Source organism: Limulus polyphemus, unplaced genomic scaffold (genome assembly GCF_000517525.1).
Source record: "Limulus polyphemus unplaced genomic scaffold, Limulus_polyphemus-2.1.2 Scaffold50, whole genome shotgun sequence".
Classification (NCBI taxonomy): Eukaryota; Metazoa; Arthropoda; class Merostomata; order Xiphosura; family Limulidae; genus Limulus; species Limulus polyphemus.
The window spans coordinates 1,380,768-1,395,871 of NW_013665660.1; the positions used below are offsets into that span (position 1 = coordinate 1,380,768).

Consider the following 15,104-nt stretch of genomic DNA (forward strand, 5'->3'; position numbering starts at 1 on the left):
TATATATATATATATATATATATATATATATATAATCATTAAACAGTTGGTCCTCTGTATAATACTGAATAATAAATTAGGCACAGTGTTCTAACATTATTCACACACCTAAATTAATTTAGGTTACCTTATGGTGATTTAAAAAGGACTTAAAAACCCCATAAATATTATTTTTAAATGTCATTAGATAGCAGAAACTTTCAGATGATTAAAAAGATCATTAATGTGGTTCTTACTCTTAGTAAGGTTTTGTACGAAAGATTAATTATCAAGTTTTACTCTATTGGTATTGATGGAAAGGTTGAAAGAAATTAAAAATTTCTTAGTCATAAAAACCACAGACTAGTTTTTGCATGAATTAAGTGTGACTAAGGTTTCACAAAGGTTCTGTTTAATAATCATTGTCATGAATTATTTATATAAATGATATCTATGTAAATGTAGGCTATAATTTTAAGACAAATTTGTAAGAAAAATATCAAGTTGTTCAGGAAAGCTAAAACTATATCTAATAAGTAATCTTGCAAATAAGAATGTATTTTAAATTTGAGAAGTGTAAAGTTATTCACTTAGGTTATTGAACCTGGTAAAAATTTGTTTGTTGTGTTCAATGATGGTATCATGGAGAAGAATTTAGGTGTAATGGTGTAATTTTTGAGAAAAGCATGAAGACTTGGGCAGTGTGTGTGGCTGATTTTACAATGAAGCTAATGAATAATAGGTTTGGAGAATTCGAATGAAGAATATTTCAATTTAGGACTAATAAAAAGTTATGTGAGTTTACATAACACTCGTGTTTACCTCATTTTGTCAAATGTATTCATTATTACAAAAAAGATAAAAATGAGCCAGTAAGGAAGCAGAGCTGGGCTACCTAGTTTAAAAAACTGAGCTACAATGAGAAACTTAAAGTTTTAATTATTTTTGCTGGCTTATACAAGAGGCAACTGTGATAGGATTAATCTGATCAAAGTTTGAAAAGGCTACATATGTAGGAAGTCTTTTATGGTTTTCCAAGTAATAAACTTTTAGTAATGGTGAATTGGATTTCCAATTTATAAGTGGATATTTAGTCAGATGTATTTCTTCTACACAACTGTACAGTAATGAAGTTTATGCATTTATAGTTTAGTTCCTCTTTGTAAACTCTAGTTGAAAGAGTACATGAATCTGGAGGAGCAAATATCACCATTGTTTTAGGAATATAGAAAAAATAAACTGAAGGGCATGCTGTCAAAGTGCTCATTCATATTTTGATTCATGTATCAAAGAATATTTAACAACTACCAATACATATATATAAATTCAACAAATAAGATCCAAGTACACAATGTTCATCACAATCCATTCCGACAAACTCCAAGGAGACAATGTCCTAGTAATTCATTCAATAAATAATATGTAGTACAAACTTGCAGTATACATTGTCTTAGTACTTCATACTGTCATGAACAGTTAATAATAAGTAAGTTTACCAGAGAACTGTAATAGCACATATATAACAACATAAAGGATAAAGCCTCAGGATATCATATAGTGACTATAAGATCTATTAACAAAGTATACTTATAAACAAATCAAGAAAGATTCTCAACATCACATTGATAAACAAGCAAGTCAAGCTGTAAAATAAAATATTTTGGTAAAACAAGTTATGTAATTATTTATAAATATTCATACTTAAGGTATAAAAAAAACTAATATACTCACCAGTTCTTGAAAAATGTCTTTGACTTTATACTGAGAGAAATCTGGAGGTGTTAGGGACAGTTGGTATTTAGTTGATGCTGAAAACCACAACAAAAGTTATCTTAGAAAATAACAACCATATCATACGTACTTTATGGCAAAGAAACTGTGGTTTGACACCTGAAACATCTCTAATCCAGATTTAGAAAAGCATAAACAGTCTCAGTACAACTAGAGTCAGCATGGGTTTCAAATACACTGAAAGTTTAAATTTCTACTTCTTAAGAAATTCATTCTTATTGATATAAATACATGTTAGAGAAAGAACAAAATTGTTACAAAAAAGTTTTATTTGTTAATTATCTAAAAACTTAAGAACTGCATAAATCATTAAATTTTGTAAATTGCCACTTTACAATATCTCATTATACATTTAGATATTCATTTACCATACATTATTGGCATATGCATTTAAACTTTCATCTTAAACTACATGTCACTGTAATTCCACTAAGAAAAGAGAAATAACAGATGTTTATCAAACATTAAAGGAGGAAATAAATTGTTTAGAAATTATAATTTACACAATGTGAACTATGCTTTTGTCATTTTTTAAAGCACTCTTTAAAACCATGGATACAATTTCTTTGTGCATTGAGCATAGATTTCAAAACAGATTGATAAAGGTATTTTTATTTAAAAAATTTAATATTCAAGATACTCCTATTTTGACGAGTCTTTACAAAAACATGATTAATGTTAAGCACAACATTCCTAAAGCCAAGGTCAGTTATAAATTACGAATGATAGATGAACTCACCTTGTATATCTGGTGGATCAATTATTTCCTGAAAGTCATCTTCTTCTTCAATATCTGCATACCTATTGAGTGTAGCATCATGATCAACACGTAGCCGATTCTGCAATGTATCGACTTGACGCAACTGGCGGCACATTCTGTGCAAACGTAAAGCCTCTTCGTGAAGATAAAGAGCCTCCCGAAGATGTGCCTTTCCTGTTTTTAGGTAAGAAGAGAGAAGGAAATCTGTGATGTGCCAAATTCTCATTGAATGTTTAGTGTCAAAAGCAAGAGATGTATTTGCAATAACATTTGTTTTCTTTTGAAAATGGCTAGGGCATACATATATAAGTATTTTTAAAATTTTCTAATACTAACATTCCTTGTGCCAGTACAACAAATACTGAGTTACTTAAATTCTTTTCCAAAGAGAACTAGTACAGCAAGTTAAAATGATGTTTCATAGCCTTTAAAAGACTGAAAAATAGATTATCCCGTAAATTAATAATAATAATATTAATCAAGCTTTGACACGTTAGTACATCATAGATAATTAATGATAAAAGAACAAATCTCTTACCTAGTTGTCTGCGTTCATCTGTGTTCTTAGGAACGTTAATGTCAAAAGGGGTTGTGGTGGTTTTTTGGTCTTGTCTGTGTAAAAATGCTAAGCCTAGCTTTGCTGAGTCACTTAATTCGCCTGAAAGCCAAATCAGAGAAAAAAGAATTAACAAATGAGGTTTAATAAAAGATACTATGATCTAACATCATTAATAACAAGTTGAGGGGATGTTAGATAAATATATAGTAAACCAATGTAATAAGCAGTCAGTTTAAAAAAAAAAGCTATTTATTGTTTATCTATACATTTTATTATTTCAACTACTTAACAGTGTAAATGACTTTAATATAATTGGGTTGTACTGTAAAATAACAAGCATATCATGTTTTAATAAGTGCAAACAAATACATGGCTTACAAGTTCTTAAGTGATAAGTATTAAAATAATACCCAGATTTTCTTACCAAGTTAAATGTAGTTATTTAACGAAAAAAGAATAAAAATTGGAGGGCAATTATCTGAAGATTGTTTTAATTGTATGAAATATGAAAAACAAAATCCACTTACCAATGTGGTCCAAAAGACCAACAGCAACATAATAATGAGCCAAAGCTTTATAGTGTTCAGACTTTACACAAACAAGACTAATCCACGAATATGGTACATAATTCTTGACCGTTGGCCTCGACATCACTTTATGGACATGATTATATACCTCAGATACCTAACAAAAGAAATTCGAATTTGTTTCAAAACGTGCAATTAATTATAGGAAACATCTTGAAAACTGTAATGATTATGTTATTAAGAATTAAATAGCAATTCCTTCAAGTGTTAACAAACAATATTTTTAGTTTTTAATTTTTTTATCTAACAGAGTTTGTTTATTCATCATTAAGTACAAAGCTGCAAAATGCACTATTTGAGCTGTATCTACTGATAGAATCAAACCCTAAATTTAATGTTATAAGCCTTCAAGCTTACTCATGAATCATTGGAGGGGGCTTAAAATAAAGATTTCAGCTTTAAATATGACATTCTGAAAAAAAAAACAGAACTAAAATGTTACACAATGGGGAATCTTTTATATTTAAAATCCCTGTGTCATAGTTAGTTGTAAAATAAGCCCACTGTTACACATAATAACCAGATTTTTTAAACGATAGAATAACACCTTTAATACAAACCTCAGCTGCTTCTTGAGCAGTGTCAAGACAGATTTCAATCCCCATCTTCTCCACCGGGGTCAACGATAATTTTTCAAACAAACATTCTCTTGCTTGGGCCTTTAACAAAAAATGAAAATATTAGAAATATGTCATCTGAGGTACAATTTTACAAGACATTCACAACAGGAAAATAACAGTATGTTAGAGCTGAATGAAGTTAAATACTTCAGAAACAGTACTTCATTAGGATAAAAAGAATATACAATTGCTGAGTAAACTAACAAATGAACATGATAAAAATATGGCTATTGAAATATAAATTAATAATGCAGGTAAGTTAAGCTTTACTGGGTGATTTAAAGCATTACGTACAGCAAAAAGATAATAATTATTAAAATAAAAGAAGGAAAACAAGTTTTTAAAATAGTATATCTAATGAAAATTTAATTTCATAATGTGAATTATTGTTACAACACGCATACAATTCCAATAAATAGGATATGAGAAACACAAAAGTTTTATCAGTATAGAAATGACACACAACTATTAAAAGAACAGTACATCAAAATATAAACACACTAGCATAAGGTAAGTCAATGTTTCCAAGGTATCAGGAGCTAAGTCCATGCTTGGAGCATTGCTGAAGTTTTCTCGGATGTAGCAGAACATTCCAGCTGCTCGAAGAAAGCTGTCAACAGCAGCATCAACTCCAGGACTTTTTGTTCGATTCTATAAATTACACACAAAAACAAATCAGACCTGATGAATAAAATCACATTTCACCTGAGAAAAGGCTATTTAAACTGATGAGGATTGTTGCTGAGGTATTTTTCATATAAGCAATATCAAAAATATATATAATGTAGCAAGATTTAATATAATTTTTGCAAAGAGGTATGGGTTATTAATTTCAAGGAATAAACAGAATAGCAATCATAGAACTGTAAAATAGCTGAGCAACTTCTGTAGTGTTTGTCGTATTCAAAACTGAGCAAATATTATACATATTTTAACACCAGGAAATCTATGTAACTAAATGAAAGAATTATTAAACAATGATTTCAGTGACCTTTATTTGCTATAATGAGGCACAATCTAAAATACATTCATAAAAATGTACATTATTAGTTTTATTGGTACTTTTACTCAACTGACAAAGCTGAAAACATTCTGTGGGCCATATAAATGTAGTAACTAAAATAAAATTATTTCAAGTTTAATAATAAACCAATTTTACATAAACAAAATATTTTACATTTAAATTTTTTATCAATAATTAAGCAAAAACACTTTTCTTTAAACATAGAAATGCAATTCAGTGTCTTTTATGTGAATTATTTAAACTTAAAGTTATCTTCGTATTAAGAAGTGGATATCTGTATAAGACTCATAATGTAAATTAACACCAGTAGACAGTTTAGCATTTTTAAAATAATATAATGATATAACTTAATTGATACAATAATTCAACTTCTAATGATTTTAATCTTTAGTTCTAATCTCTTACCTGTTTAGCTCCAATTTGAGTATATAGGGAAGCAATATTGAAGAGGATACTAGCTTTTTCAAACGCTATGGTTTTCTGGGTACTCGGTACACCTGTCAGTGAGTCAAACCTAGGGAAGGATTAGTCACTTAATATATTTTATTTGTATTTGTTACAAATCTAGACACTTATATAAGGAAACATCTCTGCCCTTCTTAATGTTATCAGATAAAATGTTAAATTACTTATTTAACAGAAAAAGTGTTTAATGTGCAGAAATAAATGTCACCATAACTTAAATCAGCTCCCACATTTATCATTTACCAGTAATGTTTCATATATCTTTTTTTTATACAAATTTATATAACAAAAATATCAAAATCAAATGTTATTACGATGAAGTAATAGCTGATACTAAATTATTTTGAAGAAAAAGAATACAAATAAAAAAATTTCAAAAGATAAAATATTTTCAACAAAATCCAACTGAATAGTGGCACAAACCAACAGAATTAAATAATCTTCAAGCCTACTGGATAGCAATGTTTTTATTCCCACAGCTTAGATCAATACATGTGCTATGCAAATGCTAACTATCTCACTCTTCTATTATACATTTACTTTTTATTTAAAATTTTTCTCCAATTCTAATTCAGAAATTTAAAATTGATTGAGATTCTGTGCCCATTTCACTTAAGTATTATTTTCTGTAGTAAGTTCCACTTGTGGAAGCTAGCTACTGTTTCATAGGACAGTTGTATTATGTCCTAATTCCTAATTACCCTATATATATGGAAGTGTCATATGGAGCAGAGATACTTCTGGTCTGCTACAAAAAGAATTTTTAGAAGTTTTGGCATTTTCAGCCAAATTCCTTTCTTCCTTAGAGTCAAGACTTACTGTGTCTCTCCTGATATTCCTGTGTCTTGTGATGCATACTGATTATGCCTGTTTCCTTACTATTAACCAGCCAAACCATCTTCAGCTTATTTTTCAAGTAACATTCATTTTTATTTTATTACCTTGTTATTCTTGTTTAATTTTTAATTATATGCTGTTTTCCTATCTATTTTCACAACTTTACCACAATGCAACACTGCTTCCATAGTCATCCTTTTTTCTACTTTTATATTTCAATTTCACACCATGATTTGTCTCTTTCTCTCCACCAGCAAAAAAATCAAAACAGGTCTGCAAATATCTGGTTATTATAAAGATCAGGTAACTGTGTGCTTGGCTTATCTTTGGAATACTACATATATATAGCTACAATAAAAGCCGATGCAGAGAAAACAATAGATAAAGTTAGGACACAATCACTTAGAAAGATAAACTGTTACTTATCAACATGAGAAATTGAAACTACATGATGTATGGCTCTTGTGAAAAGTCTTTCAACCTTTGTATCTCGACTGAAAAGTCACCTCAGTGACATAATACAGTGTTTTTTTGTAAATTCTTTACAATTATAGACACATGATATGAAAAATGTAGTTTTATTTTTATGAAAACAAATATCTTCTGCCAATCAAAACCTTAATAATGATGTCATCATACTTTAATAACCTATTTTTTTTCTGTAGGTAAAAAGTTATGAAGCTTAAAACAAGAAATAAATAAAACAGGATTTTAACCCATATATATATCTTATTAAAACAGATTATGTAATACAAAAATCATGTATGTTTAAACTTATATGTTTAACTTTCTGATATTCTTAATGTGGTATGCATTACAAAGTTTCCCTACTAAACTGAGATATCCTCTTCAATAACAGAGACCGACTATAATCTACCCTAAAACTAAATGGGTCAATTATTGACCCTATAACTATAATGATTACATATACTAGTTAGATAATTATTTATTTTATCAATAGAGGGGATACAGACCATTCAAAAAATATGCCCAGGTTTCGATGTGGGGGGAAAAATCTTCTTTCCACATAGTAGAGCAAGTTGTAATACTCAAACAGCAGTTGCACACCACTTTGGTCACGAGAAGGAGTTTTGAGAGCCTGAAATCAAATCAACACCAACAAAATATGTTTGTTATATAATCCATTTATCAATTTCATAATTCTAATCATATCATATATTGTTGAACCATAAATAAAATGAGATAAATCAACAATTTATTTTTTTATCATAATTACATAAGTTTAAATAACATGTTTAACTTAGCAGAACACAACAATGAAAAATTTTTTGCAACAAAATTTACAGTCACCTTTCATCTGGATATACTCCCAACTACATTAAATAGATGGCCCCCTTCCCTATGATATTGACACATTTTTACCCTGAATTTCTTGCATTAGACAGGACAATAAGACAAAAGAAGATTACTGTGAAGTGGAATGGTAAAGTTCATGGGCTGATTTAGTTTCTAGTGATTACAAAAATTGTTATCAAAGAAATAAGATATTTACCTGTCGTATACCCATGAGCTCCTGAATTGAGGTTTCATAATGATTTCCATCTTCTCTGTAATGTTCCAAGATGAAGTCCTTCCAATAGTAAATGTTTAATTAATAAATATTCTTATCCACTTACGCACCAACACATAAAACAATGTACCATGAAATTAAAAAAAAAACAGTATAGGTATACTAATTAATATCAACAGTGACAAATTTAAATATGTAGGCAAGTGATAATTAATACTGAATTGCAGATGGATTAATGAGAAAATTCTAAACCTCTGGGCTTCTTATTTGTATGCATTTAACATTAGTACTAATTGTTTCATCAGTTTCTCATTTAATACTAACCAATTCAACATGCATTACATTTTACTGCACAAAATTTATGGTTATTGAGCACCTTTGATTTATTTTACACCAATAATTCTAAATGATTATGTATATACAATAATGTATATATGTATATATATAACACTGAAATGAACTGAAACATATTTAAAACTTCAAGTACAATATGTATCTTTTATTTTTATATAAATATAATCGACCCCTAACTTAAAACACTGGCAACATCCAAGATTCTAGACCAAACTAAATTCCATTAACAAACATTGCAATAGAAATAATGCAAACCACAATAATATTTACATACTTTGAATGGTTCCACAAAATTGATGTCTTTAGTTTCTTTCAAGCCAAGAGGAATCATTGGAACTAACTGTTGGGCACTATCACAAACAAAGCAAAATATCAAGAAAGATTATGTAAAGTTTAATCTCATTCATTTTATTGTAATGTACCTAAATTATAAAACAGGTAATAGAGATGGTGATATGATGAAAAACAAAGTTGTGAGAAAGAAAGTACAGCAAAAATTATTATTTCTCAAAATTATCTTCACAGCGGGTAAATAAGAGTGCAGCTCTGTAGTGAGGTTTGTTTGACAATCAATTAATTTGTTTGCATATTTAAACTTCCAAAACATAGGTTGTTCGATATAGTTCTGTCAGTTTTTTTTTCATGAATATTAACAGAATTAACATAATGATAAATGGTTGGTTATTTAATACCTTTCATCCTGATACATTTGCACAGAACTGTTTAATTCAGCCAGCTGTTCTTTCAGAAGCTGCAAGTTGGAGTTAACAAAACTCAGCTCCAAAGCCACCATTTCTTGCATTTTCTTATTTGTTGTTACTCTGAAATTTAGTTTTGAACATATATTTTATTCAATTAAAATAATAATTCTACAGAGACTAGCTAAAATAACAAAAATAAATCATTTAAGTTCATTATTGGCATTTTAAAACTTGAAAGATTTCACATAACTGAGTCAGTTTAATTAAATGATCAAATGAAAAGTGTCAAACGTATTAACTAAATAAACACGTATATGTACACTTCTTGATTAAGCTATAATAATGATTAAGATAAAATCTTCAAGAACAGATATTCTGATATATAGTTACGATTGTTTCCACTAGATGGTAGAACAAACTCAAATTTTCAATAATTTTAAGTTACGGTTGATCAACTTCAGATAAAAGTAAAAAATACGTATATTACTCTTGGCTGAATGTGACTTGATGATAGAAAAACCAAAAATATTTTTTTCAATTGCAAACAACTGTATAATTTCAACGTTACTGACAAATTGGGTTATAGAAACTTTGCATTAACTTTATTAAGTACAAAAGGTTGTAATGGTTGGTTTGATGTTAGACACAAAGCAACCTACACAAGTGCTATCTGTACTCTGCCTACAACGGGTATAGACACCTGATTTTTAGCAGTGTAAGGTCACAGACTTACCGCTGAGCTATTGAAAAGCAAACTAGTAAACACTAGATAAGACAACTTTTTCTAACTTGACCTCTGATTGATGAAATAATATTTACTCACAAGAGAAGTGCCTCATTTTTATCATATTGGAAGATAGACTTTAGCGTAGACTACTTGTCTGTGGTTCTAATGCTATCCTAATCAAGGTTTATCATTCTGAACTATACGAACCAAATAAATGTATCTTTTTATTTATAAGCTATGTTGTCCTTTTTTCAAGTTTTAGGAGCAATACCTAGCTATAGCTCTCAAGAATTGTTGGGTTACTCAAGCTAAATGCAAAATCAAGTGCTTCTAGCTGATTCAAACTGTTTACTTACAATTTGATGAATAATTTTAGTTTTATAAAAAAATACTTAGTATAAGTACGACCATAAAATCGGGAGTTCTCATTTACATTTTACTCGCACAAAACAAAGAAATGTTTCAGTTGAGCGAAAACCAAAACACACCACTTCACCATACATTTTTTACACCTGCTTATTTTTTATAAATCATTGGGAAACTATGTATTATATATGCATGAATCAATATAATTTATCGAAGGGAGATCATCTGCATGTAATGCAGTTGCTTACACTCAAAGATGCCTTACGTCATAAACCCAATTAGTTTGCATAATGTCTTATATTTGTTGTTAGATTTTTATTTTGTGCCATGCATGGGCAAACAAAGCATCTGCAATCAAGTTTTCATGTCACGTATAATGACTAACAGTAATACAATCAACGCCCAGACATATCGAGTGTAACTTATGCACTACAAATGTCACTACGCCCTTAAAACTTGTGTAAAAATCGTACCCAAGTACCTTATATTTACATCGCTAACACAGATAAGGAAGTCGATTCACAAAAGTTGAGTTTATAAACAAGGGTTCCACACGGTAGTGATCCAACAAGTTCTTTCTTTCCATCTTAATAGGCAGCACACTTGTAAACCTTCTTTTCATTTCACTGCCGTTAAGAACTGATCTTTCAAGTGTTATCTACAAGAAATCAATAGGTATGCCGCGCTTCGTGCAACGAATTGCTATATTTTTTTCCCCCTTTCGGCTATGCATGTGCAAGTTAGCTTGTTGACATCCTAGAATGCAAGTCGAATTACTTAAGTAACAATTATCTTAATAAAACGGTTAATTAAAATAAAAATTATTGTTGTAAAAATTTTAAAATGTGTTCACTGGAAGGAATGCAGGTGGACACATCACATTTAGGAGGGTAGGTGGGCACATCACATTTGGAAGTAGGGGATAATACGTTTTATTTAAAAAAAAAAAAAGATTAAAAAATATTTTACATTGCAGCTCTTTTTGGGATACCGTAATTATACATCTCGTCTAATATCAAGTACAAACATTATTAATGTTGATGTAACAGACGCATAAAAAAAATGAAAAAAATTATTTAATTCCAAATAATAATTGGACGAATGGAAGATGTAGAAAGAAATTACTAGAGTTGAGTTTGTTTGAAGTTATGTACAAAGCTACACATTGGGCTATCTGTGCTCTGCCCACCACGGGTATCGAAACCCGGTTTCTAACGTTGTAAATCAGCAGACATACCGCTGTGCCACTGGGGATTGAGACAATTGACTTTATAACTACGTTTTGCGTTAATTTTAAAGTAGCATGTAAACTCAAGTCTCATCATTGCAAATACAAGCAACATCTTAGTTCTTTTAAAAGTTAACTATTATATGCTTTACATGCATGTTAATAAAAATTGATATTACGTCTATTCAATTACCTTTACATCGTTAATGGAAAAAAATGTATGTGCTTTTCCTTGAATAGCGAATATAGAGGAAATTTCGTTTAGAGACAACATGATTTAACAATTACCTAAAAACATTCTTAATGACAAGCCAATTTAAAGTGACGTACGACAATGAACGTTATTAAACTGGAGATGGCAAAGGCTTGTCGAAACGTTGTACTTGTAATATAGTTTCATTACCCATTCAAGCTCTCTCTCCACATTTCATTTTCTAAAAGTGAATTCTTTATCTCAAATTATCCTACCGTTGTTCAAAGTACTCATCACATGAAATTTAAATATTCAACCTGAATACCTTATACGTACTTACCTAAACAACCAGGTCAGAAACTCCTAGGGTTCAGGAATAACCGTGCCTAATTTTAATTTTGAACTACTGACCAGAAAGACAATCAGCTAGAAGGACAACACTGGTAAATTGGTTTGCATTCTTAATTAACTTTTTCTTCTTTAATCAGTTAAACTGATGAGGAAGAGTACAACCACATAAAATAAACAGATTATTTGTTTGTTTGGAATTAAACACAAAGCTATACAATGGGCTATCTGTGCTCTGCCCGCCACGGGTATCGAAACCCGGTTTCTAGCGTTGTATGTCCGCAGACATACCGCTGTTCCACTGGGGGGGGGGGCAAAATAAATAGAACTTGTGCTCTCAATATCATATAAAACGACCTGTGCTGAAACCTCTGACATACTTAAGTTTACACTTCATCTTGAAATCTTACAGAATCCTCTTTTACGTGCTGGATCCCAATCTAAAGGATTTTACTTAATATACTATTAGGCTGAGAATGAGATTACTGAACTATTTTACAGACAAATATACATATAGGTGGGCTAAGATAAACCTACTAATCCACTGGCCAGAACAACACATTAGTTTGCATGAACTAAGAATAAGGTAATTATTTACATAACATTTCAAGGTTCATCTACCATAGCATCTCAATTTTGAGACAATATTCACAAACTGGACAAACCAATTCTATAATAGGGGTCACTGAGTATTAACAATGTGGAGCTTTAATTTGTGCGGGTGAATAGAGTTAACACTTATCACACTGAGAGATACAATCAAATAAGATTCGTAATATTTCAATTATGAATTGAAATATCATATATCGGTGATATTTCCTTTTCAACACAGCTGTGTTGGTTTTAATTGATGCAGAAAAGTGACTTATGTTTGGAGAACAGACGTAAAAATGTGATAAATATCTGTACCACTGTTGATTCTGTGATATATATATATATTTCAAGCTTAAATGAGCTCAGGCACTAGACGAAAAGTCTCGTCGGCACAGGATATGGCAGATATAGTGTGTTTGACATATTGTTTTACATTCTTCTTCACTTACAATCTTAAGTTCTTAGAATTATTGTTATCCAAACGTACTTTTGATATATTTTTAATTAAATAATTGCATACTAAACGTGTCGCTTAAATTCAAATTAAAAAGTTGAAGTCTATTTGAAGCATGTAAGTTCATTTTGAAAAAGAACAGTAGTCTTTTTCTTTTGTTAAGCACAAAGCTATACAATGGGCTATCTGTACTATGCCCACCGCAGGCATTTTTAGCGTTATAAGCACTCATACTTTCCGGTGAGCCACCAGAAGGGCAAAACTATAGGAAAACGTAACACTATAATGTGTATGAAATATGTTTCGATATTTTGCATTACTCTAAACCCGTAGTTTTTAGAACATTCTACGGAACAACAGCTTAAAGAGAAAGAATCTTGTTGTTTTTTTTTACTTTAAATTTGTACAAGTACATACTTAAACAATTTTTCAGCCCCGTTTCTCATCATCATTTCCTTGTTCATCTCTTGGTTCAGCTTAGAGCGTCTGTATTGAAGCTTACCCCGACAGGTAGCAGCACGAGGATCAGATCCCTGAAAGACAAAAAAAGTTAATTTGAAAACCAGTTAGACAGTCAAAATGTAAGCATTAAACTGAACACATTATATATATACACACACACGGTATGAAAATTGTAATTCCAGCAGTATGTATCGCACTTTTCGACAAAAGATTAAAGTTCTTAGAAAATAGAATGAGGTTAGTACAAACTTTCTACAATAAAAAACATCGTAGCTACTGGAATTTATTTTAAACACACATAAACATTTTCACATAGCAAAATAAAGTTATCCAAACGTAATGTATGTATTAATTCAATATTTTATGAATGCTATTAAGACTTAAGTCTGCCACTGAAGCGGATCGAAAATTGTTTGGGACAGTGAAAAGAATCACAGCCAATAATAAACAACACGACTAGTTAAAATAAAGAAAATTAACATTATTTAATAAAACCGGTAACGATTATTGTAGATTTACATTTTATAAAAATGATTTAAGCAGTACTCAAAGGCAGCGCAGCTATTATAGTTGAACAATGGAATTCTGGGTAATATTTCAAACTGCCATTGTTTCGTAACTGCGTAACTTGTGACATACGGTGAATGAGTCAGATAACAAAAATTCATGAAAATATTTTACAAAGATCGATACACTAAATATAACAATTAATTATTTCTAAATTCATCAGATGATTTTATGACATGTACAATTTAATTAATATAATATTATATATCACTATATTAAAAGTTATTTTAAAAGTATATTTAAGTTGTTTAACATGACTTGGTATAAAAGCAAAATGTTTACTATGTTGTTCTCTCACTACTTTAGCATTCAAATTACAAGATCTAGTGACTCATAATACGTCATAGGCTGTTTTGTAAAGCATTATACTCATTACTGGATACAGTAAACACAAGAAGGGAAAAAAGGTAGAATTATACATGTAAGTAAACATGTAATTTATGTTTATATTATATTTATTGAAATGATGAAGCTTTAATCGCTAATATAAAACGTTTGTATCAAGAGTCAGAAGGTGGAAAATGCAAGTAAAATAAAATAACACCGTTTTTATATCAATATGGTATATGTGACGCAACTGAAAAGTTAGTGATTAAAAATGATTTGAGTTAGCTAACTTAAGATAAAAGATAGTTATTAACTCATGTGGAGAAACAAGAAGCGCTTTTTAACAGAAGATATTAAACTAAGACGTGTATATAAGCTTCCCTCCCCAAAGATGGCTCAACTTCAAATCTGAGGGCATATAACACTAAAAACTGGGTTTCGATAGACGCGGTGGGCAGACCACAGAGAAATCCCATTTTGTAGCATTGCGCTTAACAACAAATAGCCCCCAGTGGCATAGCGTTATGTCTGCGGACTTACAACGCTATAAACTAGGTTTCGATACCCGTGTTTGTTTGTTTGTTTTTGAATTTCGCGCAAAGCTACACGAGGGCTATCTGCACTAGTCGT

General features: G+C 30.2%; 1 protein-coding gene across 2 annotated transcripts in view; it reads right to left on the bottom strand.

Annotated features, from left to right (window-relative positions):
• The window catches only part of LOC106463073 (rhophilin-2-B-like), a 40,051-nt gene that overhangs the window by 5,572 nt on the left and 19,375 nt on the right, over positions 1 to 15,104 (bottom strand). For both annotated transcript variants that reach the window (XM_013923047.2, XM_022390798.1), the window contains exons 2-13: positions 13,536 to 13,651; positions 9,200 to 9,328; positions 8,782 to 8,857; positions 8,136 to 8,213; positions 7,597 to 7,721; positions 5,726 to 5,834; positions 4,798 to 4,947; positions 4,237 to 4,335; positions 3,617 to 3,773; positions 3,069 to 3,188; positions 2,510 to 2,704; positions 1,711 to 1,787 (exon numbers count right to left, since the gene is read on the bottom strand). In XM_013923047.2, coding sequence (XP_013778501.1) covers positions 1,711 to 1,787; positions 2,510 to 2,704; positions 3,069 to 3,188; positions 3,617 to 3,773; positions 4,237 to 4,335; positions 4,798 to 4,947; positions 5,726 to 5,834; positions 7,597 to 7,721; positions 8,136 to 8,213; positions 8,782 to 8,857; positions 9,200 to 9,328; positions 13,536 to 13,651 — 1,431 coding nt within the window. The remainder of the gene's footprint in view (positions 1 to 1,710; positions 1,788 to 2,509; positions 2,705 to 3,068; positions 3,189 to 3,616; positions 3,774 to 4,236; positions 4,336 to 4,797; positions 4,948 to 5,725; positions 5,835 to 7,596; positions 7,722 to 8,135; positions 8,214 to 8,781; positions 8,858 to 9,199; positions 9,329 to 13,535; positions 13,652 to 15,104) is intronic.